At 47.3% G+C, this 24,840-nt stretch overlaps 1 protein-coding gene across 5 annotated transcripts; it reads left to right on the top strand.

The window, feature by feature from the left end:
* Positions 1–479: 479 nt before the first annotated feature.
* HTR1D (5-hydroxytryptamine receptor 1D) lies at positions 480–21,144 on the top strand. Of its 5 annotated transcripts, none has more exons than XM_061148159.1 (2): positions 480–494; positions 18,577–21,144. In XM_061148159.1, the coding sequence occupies exon 2, from the start codon at positions 19,178–19,180 to the stop codon at positions 20,309–20,311; it is 1,134 nt and encodes a 377-aa protein (XP_061004142.1). In that variant the 5' UTR covers positions 480–494; positions 18,577–19,177; the 3' UTR covers positions 20,312–21,144. The 5 variants fall into 5 exon arrangements, with proteins under 5 accessions (XP_061004142.1, XP_061004143.1, XP_061004139.1 ...); XM_061148160.1 differs by lacking the exon at positions 480–494 and adding an exon at positions 664–682; XM_061148156.1 differs by lacking the exon at positions 480–494 and adding an exon at positions 12,650–12,755 and having other exon boundaries at positions 18,465–21,144.
* Positions 21,145–24,840: the final 3,696 nt, after the last annotated feature.

The raw sequence follows: 24,840 nt of genomic DNA, 5'->3' as shown, positions 1-24,840 counted from the left end.
CACTGCCTCGAACGTGCCTGACACACACATTCATCAGTATTTGTTAAATGAAGGAAAGGGGCTTCCGTGGTGGCTCAGATGCTGAAGTGTCTGCCTGCAATGCGGGAGACCCAGGCTCAATCCCTAGCTAGAGAGAAAGACAGGGGACAGGGACAGATGGGGGAGGCCTGGCTTTGTCACCACCCTTCCTCTGGACCCAGTCTGTCCTCTCTCCTACAGGTGGGGGCCCCGGGGTACCGGGCTGGGGATTTCCTCAACCTCTCTTCCTTCGCGCCCACCTACCCCTGAAGCTGGGGCTGCTGCGAGGGCGGGAGACGTGGGCTCGGAGCTCGGGGCCACGCGTCCGGGATCGGAAGGGGGCCGAGCCTCCCTCGGGCGGGCGGCGGGCAGGGTGGGGAGGAAGCCTCGCGGGGGAGGAGCTGGGGGCAGGGAGCGCCGAGCGGCGGCGGGCGCGGGAAGGGGAGCCTGGAGCCGGAGCCGCAGGGCGCCGGGAGGTGGGCATCGCGAGGGCGCGGGGCCAGGGGAGGGCCCCCGGGGCGGCGGGGCGGGCGGCGCGCCCCGAGCTCCACTAGGGAGGTCGCGGCGGAGATGCGGCGGCTGCCGGCGGGGAGACGAAGCGCTGGCCGAAGACAAGGACCCGGGCCGGCGAGCCCGCGGTCAGCACCTGCCTGCCCGGGAGCGGGTAAGCGCTCGGAGCCCGGTGCCGCCCCGGGGAGGGGCGCCGGGGCCCCGGCGGCTCGCAGTCCGGCCACCCAGGTGGAGCTGGGCGGGGAGGCGGCGCCCTCCTCAGCGCCCCGCGGGCCCGAGCGTCCCGCCTCTCGGCGCCTTCGGACGCTGGGGGCTCTCGCCCGAACGCGTGAAGGGGGTCCCCGGAGGACCTGCCCGGCCGGAGGGGCGCGTCGCGGGGGGCGCCGTCCCGAGCCCCAGGATGGAGGGTGGGTCAAGGCAGCGCCCGGGGGCGGCTGCGGGATGCCCGCCTGGCGCGCGTTCCCGGAGATCTGGCGGGGCGGGAGGCTTCCCCTCATCCCCCGGGCCGGGGGCTGCGACGCCCCCCGCCCCAAGTGGCCGGGGGCGGCCGAGGGAAGCCGGGTGCCGCCCCCTGTCCGCCAGGTCCGGGCGCCGCGGGGCCGCTCCTTTCTGGAGTCGGAGGAACGTCTAGTGTGGAGAGCGAAACCCGGCGGCCCTAACTTGCTTTGTGACCTTGGGCGGGTCACTGCGTCTCCTCGAGCCTCAGTTTGCACATCTATCAAATGGAGAAGATAATTCTTTCACCCTACAGGGTCCGTGCGGGGGGGAAGAAATGAGATGCCTTATGAATGTCTTTTTATATACTGTAAAGCTCTGTCCAAATCCCAGTTAATTACATAACATCGGACGTGGAAGAGTACTAAGAAAGCTGCTTGACTGCAGGCGCAGAGAGCAGGGGATAAACCTCGCCCAAGGTCATGCTGCGTGGAAGAGAAGAGAAGACCGAAGTCCCTTGCCTCACTAGCTGGGGAAGGTCTAAGGTTAAGAGCAGGGGCTCTCAGTCAGATTGGCTGCCTTAGCACACAGGGCTTGGCTATTTACTAGCTGTGTGACCTTGGGAAAGCCCTTAATTTCTCTGAGTCTTGATTTCCTCCCATGTCAAAACGGGATTTCAGGTGGCCACCTCACAGCGTGGCTGTGCAAATCAAATAGGGTCATTACTGAGCACAGCGCCTGGCTGCAGACAGCAGCTCAGGCACTTGTGGCCGTCATTGCCCCGGTTGGTAGGCGCAACCTCTCACTGTCTTCCCTGGAATCAGCTTCCAATGCTTTTTTTTTTAATACTCATTGATTTTTATTATTTGGCTCTCCAGGTTTTAGTTGTGGCATGCCAACTCCTAGTTGCAGCATGGGATCTAGCTCCCTGAGCAGGGATTGAACCCGGATCCCCTGCTCTGGGAGCATGGAGTCTTAGCCACTGGACCACCAGGGAAGTCCCTCCAGTGTTTTCTAATCACCACACATTGCAGGTCTTTGCTCTCCTCTGGGTGGTTCTCTTCCTCCACAGCCCAGGGTCTTGGCCTTCCCCACCAGGGCATCAAGGAACTCTTTATCAACAGCCACCAGCAAAAGTCACTGGGGAAAAAAAAAAAGTCACTGGGGCAACTGGGCCTTTTGCAGCTTTCGGTCCTGTCCAGGTGGTGGGGAGAAGTGGGTGGCCTTTGGCATGAAGGCACTGGGAAGCCAGCACCTAGAGGATGGCATGGGAGGGGGTGGCCACCTGGGCGTGACTGGCAGGGTCTGGGGCCTCTTCATCTCCTAGTGGTGCCTAGGACAGGCTGGGAAATACAGAGATGCTTCCTCAGTTTGTCAGTTGTCTGATGGGACATAAGTTCGATCCTTGGTCAGGGAACTAAGATCCCCATGCCACCATGGTGCAGCCAAAAAAAAAAAAGAAAAAGGAAAAGAATTTGGGGTGCATGGCAGGGAAGATTTTGTTTCCCTGGAAGGGAGGTCTCGTGGAATAGACATCATTGGCCCCGGGTCCTCTTCACTTGCTGACTCTATTTGTTGCCAGGGCTTAGCTTCAAAGCTGCCTTTTCTTTCTTTTTTATTCATTTATCTATTTTGGCTCTACTGAGTCTTCCTTGCTCTGTGCAGACTTTCTCTAGTTGGCAGCAAGTGGGGGCTACTCTTCGTTGCGGTAGGTGGGCTGTAGGGTTCAACAGCTTTAGTAGCCGTGGCTTACAGGCTCAAATAGGGTCATTGTGGTGCACGAGCTTAGTTGCCCCACAGCATGTGGAATCTTCCCAGTCCAGGGATTGAACCCGTGTCCCCTGCGCTGGCAGGAGGATTCTTATCCACTAGACCACCAAGGAAGTTCCTTCAAAGCCACTTTCAGCAGGGATCTTAGGGCTGCTTCGGGCGGCTTGTCTTTCCCATGGCTCCTTGCCTGCTCCAATGTCCTCCTCCATGGTGGCATCTTCCAGGAGGGTTTCCCCAGGGCCATGGTGTCTTCCTAAGAGCAGGACCCACATCTGTGTGGCTCTTGGCAACATGTGATAGGCCTTTTTTTGGCCACACTGTACAGCTTGTGGAATCTTAGTTGCCCCACCAGGGATCGAACCCGTGCCCCTTGCAACGGGAGCATGGATTCTTAACCACTGGACCGACAGGGAATTCCTGTGATAGGCTTTAAGTCATTCACTATTGAAGGGACAATGAGTCAACAGCCTCAGACAGGTGGAATAGTTTGCCCAAGGTCACAGAGCTAATAAATGGCCGAGCTGGGAAGCAAATTCCCCTAACTCCAAAGCCCTACCTGACTTTGAAGTTTATATTCTCATCATGGCTTGTCTTGTGCGTCCCAGCAGGGAAAGCAGATGGTGAATCCTGTAAATACCAACAAATTCAGTGTTTCATTTCTAGGAAATGAATTCCTGTTGTAAGTACCCTGCTCATCCAGTCTGGAGAAGTCAGCCTCTCCCCCGTCCTGAAAACGGTTTCATTCCATCCATCAGCTCAAGTGCTTTCTGGGGACCCAGATGTGTAGCATCTGGCAGGGAGGGGCAAGTTGAGCTGTAGGACCAGAGGCTGTGGCCCTAGAGGTTTCTTGCAGTGTGGTCTGCCCTGCCAGTCTGCTCCCGGGATTACTTCCTTTGTGTGGAAGCTCAGAGGGGAAGCGGGGAGAGGATGTGACAATGCCAAAAGCATGTGGTATGACTTGGGTGTGACAACGTCTGCACACACCTGCCCTGGATTCTGCCGCCAGCTGGAGACGGTGGATGGAAAGGGGCATGGATGGGACTCCGAAGATGCAGTCTCTGCCTGTAACTTGCCATGTGACCTTTGGCTAGTGTCTTGCCCTTTCTCTCCCTATCAGCACCATCAGGGGGCTGGAGTGGGTCATTCCTAAGGGTCCTTCTTGCTCTGACACGCTGAGACCCTGCCTGAACCCCAGGGCTGACATTACTGTTATCCTCCTGCGAGTCAGTGTCATCAGCGGAGTTGCAGCATCACCCGGCAGCCAGTCTGAAATGCTGCATCTCAGCTCCTACTCCAGACCCACAGAATCGGAATCTGCATTTTTAAGAAGTATTTATTTATTGGGACTTCCCTGGTGGCTCAATGGTAAAGAGTCTGCCTGCCAATGCAGGAGACATGGGTTTGATCCCTGGCCTGGGAAGATCCCACGTGCCTCGGAGCATCTAAGCCCCTGTGCCTCAACGACTGAGCCCACGTGCCACAACTTCTGAAGCTCACACTCGTGGCGCCCGTGCTCTGGAACGAGGGAAGCCACCACAATGGGAAGCCCTCACACCGTAACTAGTCACCCCTGCTCGCCGCAGCTAGAGAAAAAGCCTGCACAGCAACAAAGACCCAGCACAGCGAAAAATAAATTAAAATTTTTTTAATTAAAAAAAATATTTATTTGGCTACATCAGGTCTTAGTTGCAGCAGGTGGGATCTCTTAGCTGCAGCATGTGGGATCTAGTTCCCTGACCAGTGTTCGAACCTGGGTCTCCAGTGTTGGGAGTGTGGAGTCTTAGCCATTGGACCAGGGAAGTCCCAGAATCTGCATTTTTAAAAAGATTGTAGGCAATCATGTGTACATTCAAGTGTGAGAAGCACTGCTATAACCACCTTCCTGCCCTTCTCTTTGGGCTGTGGTGAAAAAGCAAGCAGAGGATCGTGTGCAGAGTGCGAAACGCAGGTGTCTGGGCACCCTCCCCTGGGCCTGAGTCTCTCTCTGGACCTGGCAGAGGGAGACCCTATTCAGGCGAGAGTGATGGAGCCCAGAACATGTCAGGGACCCAGAGGAGATTTTTTTAACGTGTGGCATCACATGTAGTTTAATAGTTGTGAATGAAGAAGGAAGAGGGACTGATTTGACTCAGCACCTTTTATGAGTGGTGGAGCTTGGAACAGAGCAAGTCAGGTTCCAGTTTAGATCTATAGTGTCCTAGCTTTGGGGCCTTAGACAAAACACTTCTTTGAGCCTCAGCTTCCTTCCCTGGGAAATGGATATAATAATAACACCAACCTCAGAGGGTTGTGTTCAGACTTCAGCGAGCTGATATAGAGGAAGTGCTTAGCACAGTGCCTGGCATATAGTAAGCTGTTAATAATGTTGACCATTACTTGACTACCACTGCTATTCCAACCCCTGCCCACAAGCTCCAGGTATTGTCCTAAACCCCTTCCTGGGACTGCATTGAATTTCATGAGAATTGTTGTTGAGTTGCTAAGTTGTGTCCGACTTTTTGTGACCCCATGAACTGCAGAACACCAGGCTTCCCTGTCCTTCACTATCTCCCAGAGTTTGCTCAAGTAGTAATGTCATCCAACCATCTCATCTTCTGTGGCCCCCTTTTCCTCTTGCTCTCAATCTTTCCCAGCATCAGGGTCTTCTCCAATGAGTTGGCTCTTCACACCAGGCCAAAGTATTTGAACTTCAGCTTCAGCATCAGTCCTTCCACTGAATTTTCAGGTTGATTTTATTTAGGATTGACTGGTTTGATCTCCTTGCTGTCCAAGGGACTCTCAAGAGTCTTCTCCAGCACCACAGTTCAAAAGCAGTAATTCTTTGTCATTCAGCCTTCTTTATGGTCCAACTCTCACATCTGTACATGACTACTAGAAAAACCATAGTTTTGACTATAGACTTTTGGCAAAGTGATGTCCCTGGTTTTTAATATACTGTCTAGGTTTGTCATAGCATTTCTTCCAAAGAGCAAGGGTCTTTTAATTTCATGGCTGCAGTCACTGTCCGCAGTGATTTTGAAGCCCAAGAAAATAAAGTCTGTCACTGTTTCCATTGTTTCCCCATCTGTTTGCTATGAAGTGATGAGACTGGGTGCCATGACCTTTGTTCTTTGAACATTGAGTTTTAAGCCAGCTTTTTCACTCTCCTCTTTCACCTTCATCAAGAGGCTCTTTAGATCCTTTTTGCTTTCTGCCATAAGGGTGGTGTCATCTGCATATCTGAGGTTATTGATATTTCTCCTGGCAATCTTCACTCCAGCCTGGCATTTTGCATGATGTACTCTTCATATAAGTTAAATAAGCAGGGTGACAATATACAGCCTTGACATACACCTTTTCCAATTTTGAGCCAGTCCCTTGTTCCATATCTGGTTATAACTGTTGCTTATTGGCCTGCCTACAGGTTTCTCAGGAGACAGGTAAGGTGGTCTGGTATTCCCATCTCTTGAAGAATTTTCCACAGTTTGTTGTGATCCACACAGTCAAAGGCTTTAGTGTGGTCGATGAAGCAGAAGTAGATGTTTTTTGAAATTCCTTTGCTTTTTCTGTGATCCAGAGGATGTTGGTTATTTGATCTCTGGTTCCTCAGCCTTTTCTAAATCCTGCTTGCACATCTGGAAGCTCTCGGTTCACATACTGTTGAAGCCTAGCTTGAAGGATTTTGAGCATTACCTTACTAGCATGTGAAATGAGCCCAATTGTACGGTAGTTGAAACATTCTTTGGCATTGCCTTTATTTGGGATTGGAATGAAAACTGACCTTTTCCAGTCCTGTGGCTGCTGCTGAGTTTTCCAAATTTGCTGGCATATTTCCAAATTTGCAGGCATATTTCCAAGTTTGCTGGCATATTTGAGTGCAGCACTTTAACAGCATTATCTTTTAAGATCTGAAATAGCTCAACTGGAATTCCATCACCTTCACTAGCTTTGTTTGTAATAATGCTTCCCAAGGCCTGCTTGACTTCGCATTCCAGGATGTCTGGCTCTAGGTGAGTGACCACACTTTCGTGGTTATTCAGATCATTAAATCCTTTTTTTGTATAGGTCTTCTGAGTATTCTTGCCACCTCTTCTTAATCTCTTCTGCTTCTATTAGGTCCTTTCTTGCCATTTCTGTCCTTTTTTGTGCTCATCTATGCATGAAATATTCCCATCCCTCCAATTTTCTTGAAGAGATCTCTAATCTTTCCCATTCTATTGTTTTCCTCTATTTCTTTACATTGTTCACTTAAGAAGGCTTTTTTATCTCTCCTTCCTATTCTCTGGAACTCTGCATTCAGTTGGGTATATCTTTCCCTTTCTTCTTTGCGTTCACTTCTCTCTCTTCTCAGCTGTTTAAGGCTTCCTCAGACAACCACTTTGCCTACTTGCATTTCTTTTTCTTTTTTGAGACCAGAGTCCCAAAATGATCCCTAGGGGGCGATATTGCTTTTGTTTTTATGTTTTATTTTTTTGGCATATGGGATCTTAGCCCCCAGACCGGGGATTGAGCCAGTTTACCCTGCATTGGAAAGCGAAGTCTTAACCACTGGGCAATCAGGGAAGACCCCACAGATGTAATTGTAGACCTAGAAAATTTAGACGTAGCCACTTTAAACTAAAATTGAAATTGATTTTGATTTATATTTTACTTATTCAACATATCCAAAATGTCATCATGTGATTGATATAAATATTTATTCTATTAATAGGGTATTTTACATTCTTTTTTGAAGTAAGACTGAAGTCCAGTGTGTTTCACACTTTCAGGCTCTTGGGGCCACATGTGGCCAGTAGTGACTATTCTCCAGTTTCTCGGGACTGGCTGTGAATTCCAGCTGTGCCACTTACTGCCTGTGTGGCCTTGGGCTAGTCGTTTTACCTCTCTGAACTTCAGCTTCTTCATCTGTAATATGGGGCAATTTCTGCCCCAAGAGGTAGTGTGAGAGGTTACTGGTGAGAGTTTAAAACGTTTCTGCCCTCTTTCTCACAAGCATGAGAGCACCCGGGGGGAGTCTTTGTGCAATTTAGTCATTCAAAGTGGTTCCTTCCCTGTTGAGGGCTAATTGACACAGCGCAAGGTTGAAAGTGAAACAGGTTTGGATTCTCATGTTTCCCTGTTATAAAGGCCTTGGAAACAACCTTCACCTTGTTTCAAGATAACCAGATTGCCAGGGATGAAGATCCCCAGAGATCATCCAGGCCAGTGGTTTCCAAACCTGGTTGCACCTCTGAAACACATGAGGAGCTCTGAACAATTACAGTGCCCGGGCTCTGTCCCTCGGGGGTTTAAGCCTGGACATCTGTATTTTCTTATTGTTTGTAACAGCATTTGTATTTTTTTTTTTTAAGTTCCCCCAGGTGATTCTGATGCACAGCAAGAGAATCTCTGATCTGACCCAACCCTTTCATTTTCAAGATAAAGACAGTTTCAGAAGAGGAACTGTCTTTTGTAAGGTCGCAGAGAATTCATGGCAGAACCAAGCTAAAGCCCAGGGCTGCCATCTCAGTCCAGTACCCTGTTTTTAGGCCCATTCCTCAGTTCATGGAGCCTTTCATAAACCTTTATTGACCTCTTGCTGTGGGCCAGGTGTCATGGTTATAGGAGCTAAATAAGATTTGGTCCCTGCACTCAATCTTCAGTGATAGAGAGTTTGGTGTGGTAAGAGCCTTGGCGGTGGGCATCCAGAAGAGGTGTACCTAACCCGAGCTGGTGGGGGGAAAGCCTTTAGAAAAGGCTTCCTAGGGAGATGCCAGTTTAGTCCTGAAGGGTGACTTAGGCAGAGGACACAGCAGAGACAGAGGTTTAGAGCAGGACACAGCACTGGGAATGGGTATGGCAGGAGGGTGCCATCAGGAAATCAAGCAGGTCTGTGATGCTAGACTGTGAAGGTCACAGCCTGCTAGGGTCAGAGGTGATGCTGCAGATGTAATTAAAGGTTCATGAAGGGGATTGGGTAGAGAGGGAGGTGGGAGGGGGGATCGGGATGGGGAATACATGTAAATCCATGGCTGATTCATTCAATGTATGACAAAAACCACTACAATATTGTAAAGTAATTAGCCTCCAACTAATAAAAATAAATGAAAAAAAAAAAGGTTCATGAAGGTTCTCTTAGACCCAGTGATGGAGCTGAGACTTAATCCCAGGTGCAGGGGGAGCTACTGGAGGATTTTAAGAGAGTGACATGGTCAGACTTTTAGTTAAAAGGAAGATTCTGGGTGTTACGTGGTAAGAGAATGGAAGGGAGTGGAGGCAGGGAGATAGTTTAAGCCAGAGACAGACTTCCCTGATGGTCCAGTGGCTATGACTCCATGCTTCCAGTGCAGGGGGCTCGGGTTCGATCCCTGGTCAGGGAACTAGATCCCACATGTCACAGATAAGAGTTTGCATACCTCAACTAAAGATCTTGCATGCTGCAAAGAAGATTGAAGATCCTGCGTGCTGCAGCTAAGACCTGGTAGAGCTAAATAAATAGATAAAATAAATTAATAAATAAAAACTGTATTAAGCCAGAGAAAATTTTGGCCCCAAACAGGAAGTGGCAACAGGGGTAGAGAAGAATGAAGAGAGCCAAGGCACAGTTAGGTCTAGGCAGTGAAATTGGTAGAATTCAGTAGTTCAGTACCACTATACTATACTTACTATACTAAGAAGAGACTATACCAGTCACTATGGCTGTGTAACAAGCTACCCTCAAACTCAGTGGATTAAAACAGTAACATTTACTACTAAAATTCATGCTTCTGGAGACCAGCTGATTTAATCTTAAATGGACTGGGCATTTTTGCTATTTTAGCTGGGCTCACACGTGTATCTGCCAGTCAACTGAGGCGCTCTATTCTCCGTGGGGATTTGCTGGGGCCATTGGTATAAGCAGCTCTGTTCCACATGTCTTTGTCCCCTCCTTTTGGGACCAGTGGTTAGCCCATACATGGTCTTCTCATGGAGATGATGGACCACAAGCAGAAATATGCACAGCATCTTGAGAACTAGATTTAGAACAAGTTCACTGTCACCTTTGCCTGACCCTGTTGGCTGTAGCTGGTCCATGTGAGCCCAGATTCAGGAAATATATGCCTTCTCTTGACAGGGGAAGATGAGGGCAGCATGGGGTGGTGGAAACACTGAGCTGAGTTGTGAGGGAGGTGAAACTTTCCTCTGTAATCTTGGGCAAGACACCCGTCTCTTCAGGTCTTAGCACCTCGGCTCATTATATTGGATTATATCATTTTAAAAGTTCCTTCAAGGGATGTCCCTGGTGGTCTAGTGGCTAAGACTCCATGATCCTAGTGCAAGGGGCCCCGGTTCGATCCCTGGTGAGGGAACTAGATCCCACATGCTGCAACTAAAGATACCCCGCAACTAGGACCCAGTGCAGTCAAATAAATAAGTATTTTTAAAAATAAACAATAAATAAATAAAAGTTCCTTCAAGATCATGTTTGCCAGGGAGGGACTGTTAATTGCAACTAACTAAAATGTCTGAAACATCTGCTCCGCAGCGGGTGCTTTTCATCCAGCTCATTCAAACAAAATAGCCCTGTGGTGTAGTACTGTTACCATACCCATTTTCCACATGGAGAAACTGAACTCAAGAGGTTAAATGACAAGTTCAAGGCCCCCTTTAAGTGCAGAACTGGTACCCAGAGTTCTTAGGCACTTAACCACTAATTTTGGGGGGTAAACATTTTTATGAAAGCGAAAGTACCCCAAACACAAATGTACAGCCTGACGAATATTCACAAAGTGAACACACCTGGTTCAAGAAACTGAATACAGTAAGTCCCCTCCATACAAGCGAATTCTGTTCTGAGAACACAAGTCCAATTTGTTTGTAAGTCCGACCCCATTAGCCCAGGTACCCAACTAACACAATCAGCTATTTAATACTGTGTGATAGGTCTGTAATACTTTTCACACAAATAATACATTTTAAAAAACAAAAAATAAAACATTTTTAATTTTATAGTGCAGTTCCTTGGGAAGTACAGTAGTACAGTACAATAGCTGACACCCAAGGGCTGGCATCGAGTGAACAGGCAAGAAGAGTTACTGACTGCAGGAGGGAGGAGAGGCGGGAGATGATAGATCTGAAGGATTGTCAGCAACAGGAGACGGAGGGCAAGCTGCAGTTTCACTCATGCCGGACGTTGATGGCACAGGTTCTGGTTCCTTGCTGGAACCAGATGCAAATATCTTTGAAAGTTCACAACTTGAAAGTTCACATGTAGCGGGCTGACTATATGACCTTCACCCAGCAGCCCCTCTCATATTCCCTCCCCATCACTGCCTCTTTCCCCTCAAACACAACACACTAGCATGACTTCCATCACAGCAGGTCAGTTTTGCCCACTCATGAGCTTCAGGAAGTTTGACTCACATGTGGGGACATAGTATTGAGTTTCTTCTGTTCCGTGAAGTTCATCCACGTGGCTGTGTGTGGCAGGGAGGTGGGACTCATTCTCACTGACCTGTAGTATTCTGCTGTAGGAATATGCCACAGTGGATTTATCCATTCAACTGTTGACCTTTGTTTTGGGTGGCTTCCAGTTTGGGGTTGCTCAATAGTGCTGTTATGAATAATTCTTGCAATGCCTTTTGGTGAACAGTTGTCTGTGTTTTTATCGTGTATATATCTGGGAGCAGAAGTTCTAGGTCAGAGGTTTGGCTGCTTTTGATTTTTTGACATTTGCCAGATTTTTTAAGAGGTCATTTTATTTTGTTATTATTTTATCGTGAGTGTGCTGGGTCTTTGTTGTGGCACACAGGCTTCTCCAGTTGCAGCACCTGAGCTTAGCTGCCCGGCAGCATGTGGGATCTTAGTTCCCTGACCAGGGATCGAACCCATGTCCTATGCATTGGAAGGTGGATTCTTAGCTACTGGACCACCAAGAAAGTCCCCATTTTCCAGATTTTATAATTGAGGTGAAATGTTGACTTGCTCAAGAAACTGACTAGATTTCAAAACATGCATTCATTTACAAATATACTGATTGATGGATAGATGGACACACGCTCCTATTAAATTTTTTTAATCTTCCTCTCATATTTATTTCACCCATGGGAGATAGACTTGATACCCTGATTTTACAGAGAAGCCCGAGACTATGGGAGGTCCCATGCTGTAGAGAGAATAGATAAAATAACAGCTGTGGATGTGCTTTGTAAAGTATAAAGCAGTGTTCAGATTTGAGGAGAATGGTTTCCCCGGTCAGGGCTCACTCATCCGTACCTCACAGCTTCCAGAGAAAGAACAGACATGAATTCCTCCGTGGGGCATTGATTCTGCTGCATCAAATCTTTATCACAGGCTTGTTGGTTTTGTTTTTTTTTTTCCCCTCCAAAAGGACGGGACAGACTTCTGAGGATACATTAAACGCATACATCCTCTTTGTTTCTGGCAAGGTTTTATGACTCACTCAGTTAAAGTAAAGCTTCTTCTGAAAGGGGGGGTGACAAATTCTTCTGCAGGCCGGAGGAGTTGAGCCTGGGTGGGAAGCCTTAGTGAAGAGGGATTAAAAAGGACGCCTGCGGCGTGACAGCCGCTGTGCCTTCCCGGCATCCACATGGCAGTTCTGGGCAAAAGGCGTTAGGACCCCAATTTGCAGATGAGAAAGAAAAGCGCAGGAGGTGAAATGACTTGCCTCCTTCCCACAGCAGGGATTGTTTGGTGGGAAGGAGCTGAAAATCCTCTGTCTGATTTCTCTTTCTCCCGGCCTGTTGTGTCCATTTGAACTGGCTCAACAGGAAAAGTGTGCTGCTGCTGCTGCTAAGTCACTTCAGTCGCGTCCGACTCTGTGCGACTCCATAGACGGCAGCCCACCAGGCTCCCCCGTCCCTGGGATTCTCCAGGCAAGAACACTGGAGTGGGTTGCCATTTCCTTCTCCAATGCATGAAAGTGAAAAATGAAAGTGAAGTCACTCAGTTGTGTCCCACTCTTAGCGACCCCATGGACTGCAGCCTACCAGGCTCCTCCATCCACGGGATTTTCCAGCAAGAGTACTGGAGTGGGGTGCCATTGCCTTCTCCACAGGAAAAGTGTAAGTTGCTACAAATGAGGTTTCCTTGGCCCAGAGGCTGCTCGTGGACGTCTAAGGGTAAGGAGTATTCACTAGGCTTGGAAGGCTCCTTCCTCTCCTCTCCTGGGGCAGGTGGGTCTCCTGCCTCCCTGCTCCCTTCTCCGTGTGCCCTGTCCTCCTGCCTCTCTCTGCGGACCTGTTGCTTGGTGTTTACTGGTGGCTTTTCCCACCCCACCCCCCACCACCACGTGCCCCTTGGTCACGGCTGTGGCCCGATTCCTGCCCCAGCATCCTTAGCGTTGAGTTGCTCCCCCTCCATCAGCTCTCCACCCAGCTGTTCACACTCTCCAGTTTAAATTCCCCAAAGAGAACCTGCTGGTTTTGGCTCACAAGTCCACCCTGGTCCAGCCAGCTGTGGTCAGAGGTAGCCTGTGGACCAAGTCGGAACCGGGACCCAGGCATCGCTGCTTTTTCCTCTCTACCCCTCTGCAGAGATATTGGCGCTGGGAGGCGTATGGTATGGCTAGAGTCTGTGTGATGTGGACTCCAGGGAAGATGCAGCTGGGCTCGGGAGAGGCTGAGGAAGGTCCTAACTTCCGCTTTGATGACTACCAGGACTGTGGTGGGCAGGGGAGAAGCTCCCTGGTACAGCTGGTAGTTCTGACAATGGTGCCATCACTCACTAAAATGGACAGTGATGCCTTGTTTCTAGCGAGGGAAGAGACCTGACTGCCTGGAGACCTGAAGATGATTGGATCCATCCTGGAGAAACCAGAGAAGTCATCGTTTACTACGTTGGGCATTAAGATCCATGCTCTAATCAGTTCTCCCTAAATTCTGGTGAGGTGTGAATTATCACCTTCATCACTGGAACTCGGAGAGCTTAAGTAACTTACCAAATGGTTACAGCAAGAAAGCGGAGCAACGGGGATTGGGACTTGAGCCCGCCTGACCCCAAATGTATGCTTATAGCCATTCCCCTCCAGCCCTGTTATTATGGTTACATTTGCTCAGGACGCTACAATTACATCCTATCATATATATGATCTTATTGGAACACCCCTTTGGGGCAGCACAGCCATGCTAATGTTCCCGTTTTTTACAAATGAAGAAACTGATAGTCAAAGAGAAATCATATCTTGCCCATGGTTACCCTGCTGATCAGAGGCAGAGCTGGGATCAGAACTCAGAAATTTGGGACTAGGATGTATGGATAGGTATTAACGTGTCAAAATCAAGGTATCAGCGCTGGTTCCAATACTACCAGTGCTGGTCATGTGCATTTCTTTTTTATAATGTACAAAATTGATTAAGAAAAAATATGAAAATATCAATTTCCTACAAAAGAATACATGTGTGTGTGTGTCTGTGTGAATGTATTTATAAAACATACTTACAGATTAAAGACTAACAATTAACAACCACGTACTCACTACTGCCTTAAAAAACATCCCTGATAACCTTTAAAACCCTTCCGTGATGATTACATCCCCGTTTCCTTTCCCCTCTAGTGGTAACCACTAGCCTGAATTTTATTGCTGTTTTTATTTATTTATTTACTACGCTGCTTGTGGGATTTTAATTCCCTGACCAGGGATCAAACCCACTCCCCTTCCAATGAAAGCTCTGGACCGCCAGGGAATTCCCCTGAGTTTTATGTTGAATGTTCCCTTGCTTTTCCTTATGGCTTTGCCACATATATTTATATCCTTAAACAGTTTGTTTCTTCTGGCATGTTTTTGTTGTTGGCACTGTTATTCACGCGCTTTGATTTACCCAGTCTCGCTTCTCTGTAGCAGCCGGCTCAGGAATATACCACATTCTGCCACCCTGCTCCTGATGGATGATTGGGTGGTTTCCAGTTGTTTGCTGTTACAGTCATTACTACTGTGATTATTCTTGTTGCTGCCTGCCAGGGAACACATTGAAAAGTTTCTCTGTCTTATATACCTGGGAGTGGAATTACTGGGTCATGAGGTGGTCATTACATTTTTAGATTTATGACATAAGGCCAAATTGTTTGCTAACAAGTGTCCTCCAAAGTATACTTAACCAGTGGGAGGTGATAATTCCTGTTGCTCCCGCCTTTACCAAATGACATGCCACAACTAGATTAAAATTTTTTACCTATCTGCTGACTGAAGACGGTAACTCATTGTTTGAATTTCTGTTTTTTTACCTTATTATTTGAAATTGCATAAGATTTCTGTTTTTTATCTTTTTATTTAATGGGAGGGTTGACTATGGACCTAGAGTCTATATCTCCAAAGGTAGCTGGATTGTGGGAAATTCCCCCAACTTTGTTCAAGTTGGGGAAGAACGGTATGCAGGAGACAGCCTCAGAATTATGGGACTCCCAAGAGGCACACAGAAACGGGGGACTATTACTCAGCTGTAAAAGGAACAAAATAGTGTTATTTGCAGAGACATGGACAGACCTAGAAGCAGTCATACAGAGTGAAGTAAGTCAGAAAGAAAAGCAGCTGTTGTATTTAATGCTTCTGTGCGGAATCTACAAAGATTTGGTACAGATGAACTTATTTGCAAAGCAGAAATAGAGACACAGACCTAGAGAACAAAGTTGTGGATGCCAAGGGGTGAATGGGGAAAGGATGAGCTGGGAGATGGGGATCGACAGATATACACTACCATGTATAAAATAGGTAGCTGATGAGAACTGCCTGTATAGCACAGCGAACTCTACTGAGTGCTCCGTGGTGAGCTAAATGGGAAGCAAATCCAAAGAAGAGAAGGTAGATGTATTCGTATTGTATTCATGGTTCATGATTCATGTATTCATGATTCCCTTTGCTATACAGCAGAGACTAACACAACACTGTAAACAGCTATATGCCAACAAAAATTAATTAAAAAAAAAAAAAAAGAATCATGTGGCTTGCTACAAAACTCCAGCCTGGCATTCCTGACCAAGGCAATCCACACTGTCCTTCTTCCCAAGATGTCACCCACCAGCCTCCTGGGCCTTTCTGAGCCCACGCCTTTCGCTGGAATGAGGTCATTGGAATGCCTGGAACCCAGGGAGTGACCGCCTGGGTCTGTGGGGCAAGCATACCAGTCTTCCGTGGGAGATGACGCCACCTTGCTCACCCAGACCATCTGGAGCGAAGAAAATTCTGAACAGTCCAACCTGACTTCACATTTTCCCTGTGAACCAAAGGAGAGCTTCAGCCAGAGGCCTTTGGGGTGGAGGATGGGACAAGGAGAGGGGGTGGGGTAGCGTGAAGGAATCACCATTTTCATTTATCTCCAGGAGATCCCAAACCAGCTTCATGCCTAGAAGCAAACTTGCCGGAGGGCTTTTCTTCCTGAACTGAGGCAGTGTGGAGAGGAGTGGAAATGTCAGAGCTGACCCTGGACCCGGTTTTTCCACTTCCACCTGGTGACCTTGGGGCAGGTGACATCACCTTTCTGAGCACTGATTGGTTCATTTGTCAGTTGGGGGCCATAGGTGGAGTGGGTCCCAGCCTGGAACATACCAAGAGCTCCATCAAAGGTGCGACGATAATATTCCTCAAATTCAGGGAATGTTTCAGAACAGGTAGCTTAAGAAGGGTTTTCTTAAACTCAGGCTGTTTTCCGTCCTCTAAGCAGATTTTTTTTTTTTTAAAGACAAAGCACACTTTTGGGGTGTGAGAGGGAAACTACCATCTTGCATGTTTAGCTTCTTAATGATTTTTAAAAAAATTAAAAAAAAAAAAATTAAATAAAAAATAAATAAATAAAATTAAAATAAAAAAAATAAAAAAATACGGACTTCCCTGGTGGTTCAGCAGTTAAGAATCCACCTTCCAATGCAAGGGATGTGGGTTCGATGCTGGTCCAGGAACTCAGATCCCACATGTCATGAGGAGTAACTAAGCCTGCATACTACACCTGCTATGTCCATGGGCCACATCAGGAGAATTCTTGGGCTGCAACAAAAGATCCCACATGACACAACAAAGACCCTGTGTCCCACAACTAAGACCCAACACAACCAAATTAATTAATTAAATCAAAAATAAAACCAATCAACAGCCATAGACTGAACTTTCCCAACAAAGCCCTGAGCCGAGCAGAAGGAGGGAAGTAGGGTGACAATGATTCTTGACATCTCTCGGGCTTTCAGTGGGTTTCAAAGGCTGACCTTGCCAGGAGCAATGAAAGCCCCACAGGAGTCCTGGTTGGCAGATGGGGTGGCAGCTGTTTTGGGGAAGAAATCTGAGACTTAAGGACTTGCCCAAGGTCACCCAGGAGGGCTGGGGTAGAACAAGGACTAGAGCCTAGACCGCCCCAGTCCAAGCGAAACTCTTACCCCATGCCCTGCTGCCCACCAGCACCCCCCACGCCTGAAGCCTGATCCTCTGCTCTCCAGACCTTTACTGTTATCTTTCCAGCCACCAGGAACGCCATCCCTCTCGACGCTGACTACTGAGACCCTTCTCCTTAATGTAGGCAACCAATGGAACAACATGCAGTCCTTAAGAATGAAATTGTGGGGACTTCTCTGGTGGTCCAGTGGTTAAGAATCTGCCTTGCAAAACACAGGGGACTGGGGTTTCGAACCCTGGTAGGGGAACTAAGATCCCACCCGCTGCTCGGTACCACCAATAAAGAAAGTGACATCACACTTTTTAGAAAAGCATGTATATATAATATATATTCTGCCTTGCCAGCTCCATCCCAGGGTCCTTGACACTACATGTCTGCCTCCCTTCCTGGGCTGTGAATGCTCTCAGGGCAAGACCTGTTTGCTAAGTTGAGCTGGAAGAGATAACGATAAATGAATTATAGGGATTCCTAGTGGAGTTGTAGCATTCCACACAAGATGGGGGAGACACAGTAGGGTTATTGACGGGGCTAAGGTGTCTTAGCATTCTTCTTCCCAACCCCATACACCCAGGGGCTTCCTGCCAGGCCCTGTGGACTTCAGATACCAGGACTTGCCTGTGTCTCAAATACTGAAACCCAGATTCAAGTCCACAGACACAGAGAAGAAAAGAAAATGATTCTTCAAGATTTTTTTGTGACTTAATTTCCAATTCTCATTTGCAAAGCCAATTTTATTTTTATATTTAAACTTTCACCGTGAAAAAAAGCACAGGATTTTTATTTTTGCAGTTAGTTGTTTTTGTTTTTGTTTTTTTTGCCACGTGGCTCGTGGGATCTTAGTTCCCCAACCAAGGATCAAACCCGGGCCCACAGTCATGAAAGTGGAGAGTCTTTACCGCTGGACCACCAGGGAGTTCCCTGCAGTTCAATTTCTTTGCTTAATGAAAAGGTGTTGTTTCCACTTTTTACTTTGAGAGTCATACATGCTCACTCTAGGAAATTTGGAAAACTCATATGATAGGAAAAAGGCCACCACCGCCCCCTCCCCCAATTCCTAGAGAAGCACGTGGTAACAATTTGGTATCTTTCCCAGTGGCCTCTGTGTGTGTGTGTGTGTGTGTACACAGTTATTTCGTTTAGTTTCCATTGCTTATGAATAAATAGGATGATTCCTGATTCACAATGCACAGAGCTAGTTTCATGTACTTGTAAGAAACCTGTGATATGTCCAGCAGCTGTGATACTTTGCCCACTCTGAGAATTGTGGGGGTGGGGCACCTTGCCCTCAGCACCACTGCCAGCACTAAACAGCATCCTTTTAACCTTATAGTTAATTTCAAACGTCTAAATTGTCCTTCTAGAACCTAACTCTACTTTTTGTCTTTCCTTAACCCCCAGAACTTCTGAACACGTGCCCTTCGGGATGAACCTACAGTCATCTCTTTGTTTTGCCTTCTCCCAGCTCAGGCATTCTTCGAGTCTTGGTAACTGGAATGTTTTGTCTGTTCAGGTTCCAGACGTTAAGTGGGACAGGAACCAAAGTTAACATCCTCATGACACATGCAGACGAACCTGGGAAAACTGTGAGCTGTTGACTGCACTGCCTCTCTGAACCAGCTGGCACTTCTTTTTGTCTCTAGTTAAAAAAAAAAAAAAATCCCCAGGGGCGACCTGAAATCCAGAATCTTCTCAGAATAGAATGGAGGAAATTCTTAAGTTCTCATTAAACACATTTATCTCTCAAGCTTTGGATGGAGCCAAAATGCCAAAAGCAAGAATTCCAGGGCGTTGCAGACACTGTTTTGACATCCTGGTAAATGTCTAACAAATCCAGCATGTGTCCTCAACGCCTGATCAGTTGCTGGGCAGAGTTCCAGAACAGTGAGACATCTTGGGTTTCATCTGATTTAGGAAAGACCTTTAACTACCAGGTGGTAGGCACCTCAGTGTTCTTTCAACGGTCGAGTTTTGAGGGCTTTTCGCTGGGTTCTGTTCTGACGGCTGCCTCCCACCAGTGTGAAACAAAAGGATGACCTTATTCTGTGAGCAGGACAACTGTGAAAGAAGGAGCTGTGTATGTGAAAGTCTGTGGAAAGACAGAGCCACCTAGAATGTCCCCCCCAAACCAGTCAGTAGAAGGGCTTCTGCAGGGGGCTCCCAACAGATCCCTGAATGCCACAGAAACCCCAGGGGCTTGGGACCCAGGGACCCTCCAAGCCCTCAAGATTGCTCTTGCCGTGGTCCTTTCCATCATCACCCTGGCCACAGTCCTTTCCAATGCCTTTGTGCTTACCACCATCTTCCTAACCAAGAAGCTCCATACCCCAGCCAACTGTCTCATTGGCTCCCTGGCCATGACCGACCTCTTGGTTTCCATCTTGGTCATGCCCATCAGCATCGCCTATACCACCACCCACACCTGGAGCTTCGGCCAACTCCTGTGTGACATCTGGCTGTCCTCTGACATCACATGCTGCACGGCCTCTATCCTGCATCTCTGCGTCATTGCTCTGGACAGGTACTGGGCCATCACGGATGCCCTGGAGTATAGTAAACGCCGGACTGCGGGCCACGCAGCCGCCATGATCGCCATGGTCTGGGCCATCTCGGTCTGCATCTCCATCCCACCCCTCTTTTGGCGGCAGGCCAAAACTCACGAAGAGATGTCAGACTGCCTGGTGAACACGTCTCAGATCTCCTACACTATCTACTCCACCTGTGGGGCCTTCTACATCCCGTCCGTGTTGCTCATCATCCTCTATGGCCGTATCTACATGGCCGCCCGAAACCGCATCCTGAATCCATCGTCCCTCTACGGGAAGCGCTTCACCACCGCGCATCTCATCACAGGCTCTGCAGGGTCCTCACTGTGCTCACTCAACCCCAGCCTTCACGAGGGGCATTCTCATTCAGCCGGCTCCCCTCTCTTTTTTAACCACGTGAAAATCAAGCTTGCCGATAGTGTCCTGGAACGCAAGAGGATTTCTGCTGCCCGAGAGAGGAAAGCCACAAAAACCCTCGGGATCATTCTGGGGGCCTTTATCGTCTGCTGGCTGCCCTTCTTTGTAGCATCTCTGGTCCTTCCCATCTGCAGAGACTCCTGCTGGATCCACCCAGCACTTTTTGACTTTTTCACCTGGCTAGGCTATCTGAACTCCCTCATCAATCCAATAATCTATACTGTGTTTAACGAAGAGTTTCGGCAAGCGTTTCAGAAAGTTGTCCATTTCAGGAAAACCTGTTAGTCTTATTTGGTGGTGACTCTTGTTATCTTTTATGTCCTGTAAACCAACTGGAAATTGTCTTTTTTATTTTTCCTGAGAGTTGGGTTAGTTCCAATATCTTGGGGTTTGGTCCAGTCGATAGAATTGTTCAGCGTTCTTTTTTGCTGTTGTCTTCTAGACTTTTGAGCCACCAAAAGCTGGGTAGCTGTGTGAAAGGGGACAAGACTTCACTTAGTGTAATATTTTCATGGTTCATCCATGTTGGAAAGAATGTGATCTACAGGTTTCTCCATTGATGCAATTCAAACAGAAAGCTGGCTGACTCTGTAGAAAGACCCCAAGCTCAAAATGGGAGGCTTTCTGGTCTACCAAAGTTTTTTTATGGTGCTCTAAAGAGAGTCAGTGAAATGAATGACCTGAGTTGAAACAGAATTGGAGTGGGATGAAGGGTTTCCATTCCATGCGGCACCTTAGCTGGAAAATAACACCCAAGTATTTCTTGCACTGAGTCCTTCTTAGATTGAACCTCCCTTCGTTGTTCATGAGGAAAGAGTCAGCATCTGAGGTGCCAATGATATAGAGTGATGATACAGAGTGACAGAGAGAGATTTGGAAGCCAGGGGCAGGGGAGTGGATGGCTGGGACCAGATCAGCTACCCATCCTCCTTCTGCACCATCTGAATGTCCTGAAGTTAAAACCCACAATTACCCCCACTGAAGCAGATTGATAGAATTTGCACCTACCAGGCTTTCAATGGAACACCATTCTGAACTTTTTTCCTGAATTATTTTTTTATGTCCCATTCTCATTAAAGATCTTAAGGTGTTGAGTCTTGTCAAATAAAAAGCATGAGACCTCATTATCAGTAAAGTCTTTGAGTAGTTTTTACCCCCTCCCTGGATGTGGGAACTTTTCAATTCAATTTAGTCTCTAGCATTTATTGAGCACCTACCACATGCCAGGCCCTGTGCCAGAATCCTGATATTTATTGTTTGATTGGAGTCTGATAACAACGGTGCATGCTAAGTTGCTTCAGTTGTGATCGGCTCTGTGCGACCCTATGGACTGTAGCCCACCAGGCCCCTCTAAGGGATTCTCCAGGCAATACTGGAGTGGGTTGTCATGCCCTCCTCCAGGGGATCTTCCCAACCCAGGGATCGAACCCCCATCTCTTTACATCTCCTGCATTGCAGGTGGATTCTTTATCACTAGCACCACTTGGGAAGCCCTGTAACAATGGAAGTCAATATAACATGATGACTGATGCCTCTTCAAATCCAAGTACTATCAATTTCTACCTGGATGACCTTGGACAAGTTTCTTAATCTCTCTTTACCTCACGTTCCTCAAATGTGAAATGAGGAAAATAATGGGTGGTTATTGTAGATTTTAATACAGTGGTTGGCACAAGAGCTCTTATCATTTCAGAGATGCAGAAACTCACCTGCCCAAGATTAAGCAACATAAAAATAATAGCTGCTATGTACTGAGTGCCTGCAATGCTCCTCATATACGATTTCTGTCTTGCTTTCCATCCTCATTTTACAGATGCAGTAAAGAAACTTGCCTATGATTAGGGAAGGTTTCATAAGGAGGTGACACATCAGATGATGAACCTTTAGGGGATGGGAAACTGAGAAAGGGGAGGTGTGATGGAGCTTCGGGGGAAGTTGGTTTAGAGCAAAAGGAAGGTAGGGAACGTCACGCCAGATGGAGAAAAGAGCAAGGACAGAGCCTAGGAGGCTCATAAGGCTCCATGGGATTTCTGGGTACATGGCGAAGAGTCAGGAATACGGAATATCAGAAAGGGAGAGATACGCAGGGAGGCCAAGATTGGGGTAAGGGGAGCACCCAGAGGAGTCTTGTGCTGACCTTTAAGTTTCTGCTCAGCAAAACTCACAGTGTGTTTGCTGACCATCTGCATCAGAATCTCCCAGGGAGACTCTGTCAACCTTGAATTTCTGGTTCCCAACTCAGACCCACTACATCAGTTAAACCCAGGAATTGGGTTTTAAATAAACCTCTCTTCACTTATTGCATTAGGTGAATTCTATGCACTAGGTTGTTCCCAGTATTCTATAGTTTCTAAAATGACTGCATTATTGTCTTGCTCCCTCCATGGGAGTGCTCCCTGAGTCCAGAGACACGTCTCTGCACACTCACTCCTCTCCTCTGCTCCTGCGTGCCCTTCCTGACTTTCCTTTAAGGCTGCACTCTTCCTCACCAACTCTGTCTCACCTAGGGCCATCTTTCTGATCTTGGAAAGGTTAGGAAACCAAAGACTGGACAGGGATCTATGTACATACAGTACGCATCAGTGGTTAAGGGCACAGGCTGTGAGGTCAGAAATACCTGCAGCCGGAGCCCAGTTCTGCCATTTATCAGCTCTGTGAGCTGGGGCAAGTCCCTAATCTCTCCATGCTCCGGTTTCTTCATTGGTTAATGGAGTTGTCCATATCTAAGTCATAGGATCTCTGTGAAGATTAGATGAGGCAGTGATTTGCAAAATGCTTCTCACGTAGCACTTAGCCTGACACTAAGTGCTCCGTGAAACGCTGCTGCTGCTAAGTCGCTTCAGTCGTGTCTGACTCTGTGCGACCCCATAGATGGCAGCCTACCAGGCTCCCCCGTCCCTGGGATTCTCCAGGCAAGAACACTGGAGTGGGTTTCCATACCTGTTTGAGAACTTTGAGCCAGTTCCAAAAGAGGCTCAAATGACACCATCTGAGCCTTCTTTAACTGTCTAGAACAAAAGTTTTTTCTTTATTTCAGTTCTGTTCAGTTCAGTCACTCAGTCATGTCCGACTCTTTGAGACCCCATGGACTGCAGCACTCCAGGCCTCCAGGTCCATCACCAACTCCTGGAATTTACTCAGGTTCATGTCCATTGAGTCAGTGATGCCATCCAACCATCTCATCCTCTGTCGTCCCCTTCTCTTCCTGCCCTCAATCTTTCCCAGCAACAGGGTCTTTTCCAATGAGTCAGCTCTTCCCATCAGGTGGCCAAAGTATTGGAGTTTCAGCTTCAGCATCAGTCCTTTCAATGAACACCCAGGACTGATCTCCTTTAGGATGGACTGGTTGGATCTCCTTCCAGTCCAAGGGACTCTCAAGAGTCTTCTCCAACACCACAGTTCAAAAGCATCAATTCTTTCACGTTCAGCTTTCTTTATAGTCCAACTCTCACATCCATACATGACTACTGGAAAAACCATAGCCTTGACTAGACGGACCTTTGTTTGCAAAGTAATGTATCTGCTTTATAATATGCTGTCTAGGTTGGTCATAACTTTTCTTCCAAGGAGCAAATGTCTTTTAATTTCTTGGCAGCAGTCACCATCTGCAGGGATTTTGGAGCCCAAAAAAATAAAGTCAGCCACTGTTTCCACTGTTTCCCTATCCATTTGCCATGAAGTGATGGGATCAGATACCATGATCTTAGTTTTCAAATGTTGAGCTTTAAGCCAACTTTTTCACTCTCCTCTTTCACTTTCACCAAGAGGCTCTTTAGTTCTTCTTCACTTTCTGCCATAAGGGTGGTGTGATCTGCATATCTGAGGTTATTGATATTTCTCCTGGCAATCTTGACTCCAGCTTGTGCTTCTTCCAGCCCAGCGTTTCTCATGATGTACTCTGCATACAAGCTAAATAAGCAGGGTGACAATATACAGCCTTGACATACTCCTTTTCCTATTTGGAACCAGTCTGTTGTTCCATGTCCAGTTCTAACTGTTGCTTCCTGACCTGCATACAGATTTCTCAAGAGGCAGGTCAAGTGGTCTGGTATGCCCATCTCTTGAAGAATTTCCCACCGTTTATTGTGATCCACACAGTCAAAGGCTTTGGCGTTAGGCTGCACCATATGGGATCTTAGTTCTCTGACCAGAGAGCCAACTTGTGCCCCCTGCAGTGGAAGTCCATTCTTAACCACTGGACCACCAGGGAATTCTGGTAAACCTTTTAAAAACAGCTTTATTGAGATATAATTCATACACCACACAACTCACTCATTTGAAATGTACAATTCCATGCCTTATTAGTATTTTCATAGAGTTGTGGAACTATCACCACATTCCATTTTCATCACCCCAAAAAGAAACCCTTCACCCTTTAGCCATCACTGCCCAGTCTCTCTAGTCCTAAGCAGTCAGTAGCTTGTTTTTGCTATAGATGGACTCTTCTGGATATTTCATAAATGGAATCATAAACTATGTCACTTTGTGACTGGCTTCTTTTACTTAACATAATCTTTTCACAGTTCGCCCATATTGTAGCATGTATCACTATTACATTTCTTCTTATCGTTAGAAAATATTCCATTGTATAACTATACTACTTTTTATTTATTCATTCATTCATCACTGGCTACTATGAATAATGCTGCTCTGAAATTTATGGTACAAGTTTTTTGTGGACATATACTTTCATTTCTCTTAGGTATATACCGAGGAGTTGAGCTGCTGGGTCATATGGTTATCTATGTCTCCCCTTGGAGGGACTGCCAGACTTTTTTCCAAAGTGGCTGCACCATTTTTCATTCTCTTTAGCA

Source organism: Dama dama, chromosome 8 (genome assembly GCF_033118175.1).
Source record: "Dama dama isolate Ldn47 chromosome 8, ASM3311817v1, whole genome shotgun sequence".
Lineage (NCBI taxonomy): Eukaryota > Metazoa > Chordata > Mammalia > Artiodactyla > Cervidae > Dama > Dama dama.
This window is presented reverse-complemented; position numbering and strand designations above follow the sequence as displayed.

Excerpts from the sequence above, each read along its gene's own strand:
- HTR1D (XM_061148159.1), top strand. The coding sequence starts at position 19,178 with ATGTCCCCCCCAAACCAGTCAGTAGAAGGGCTTCTGCAGGGGGCTCCC.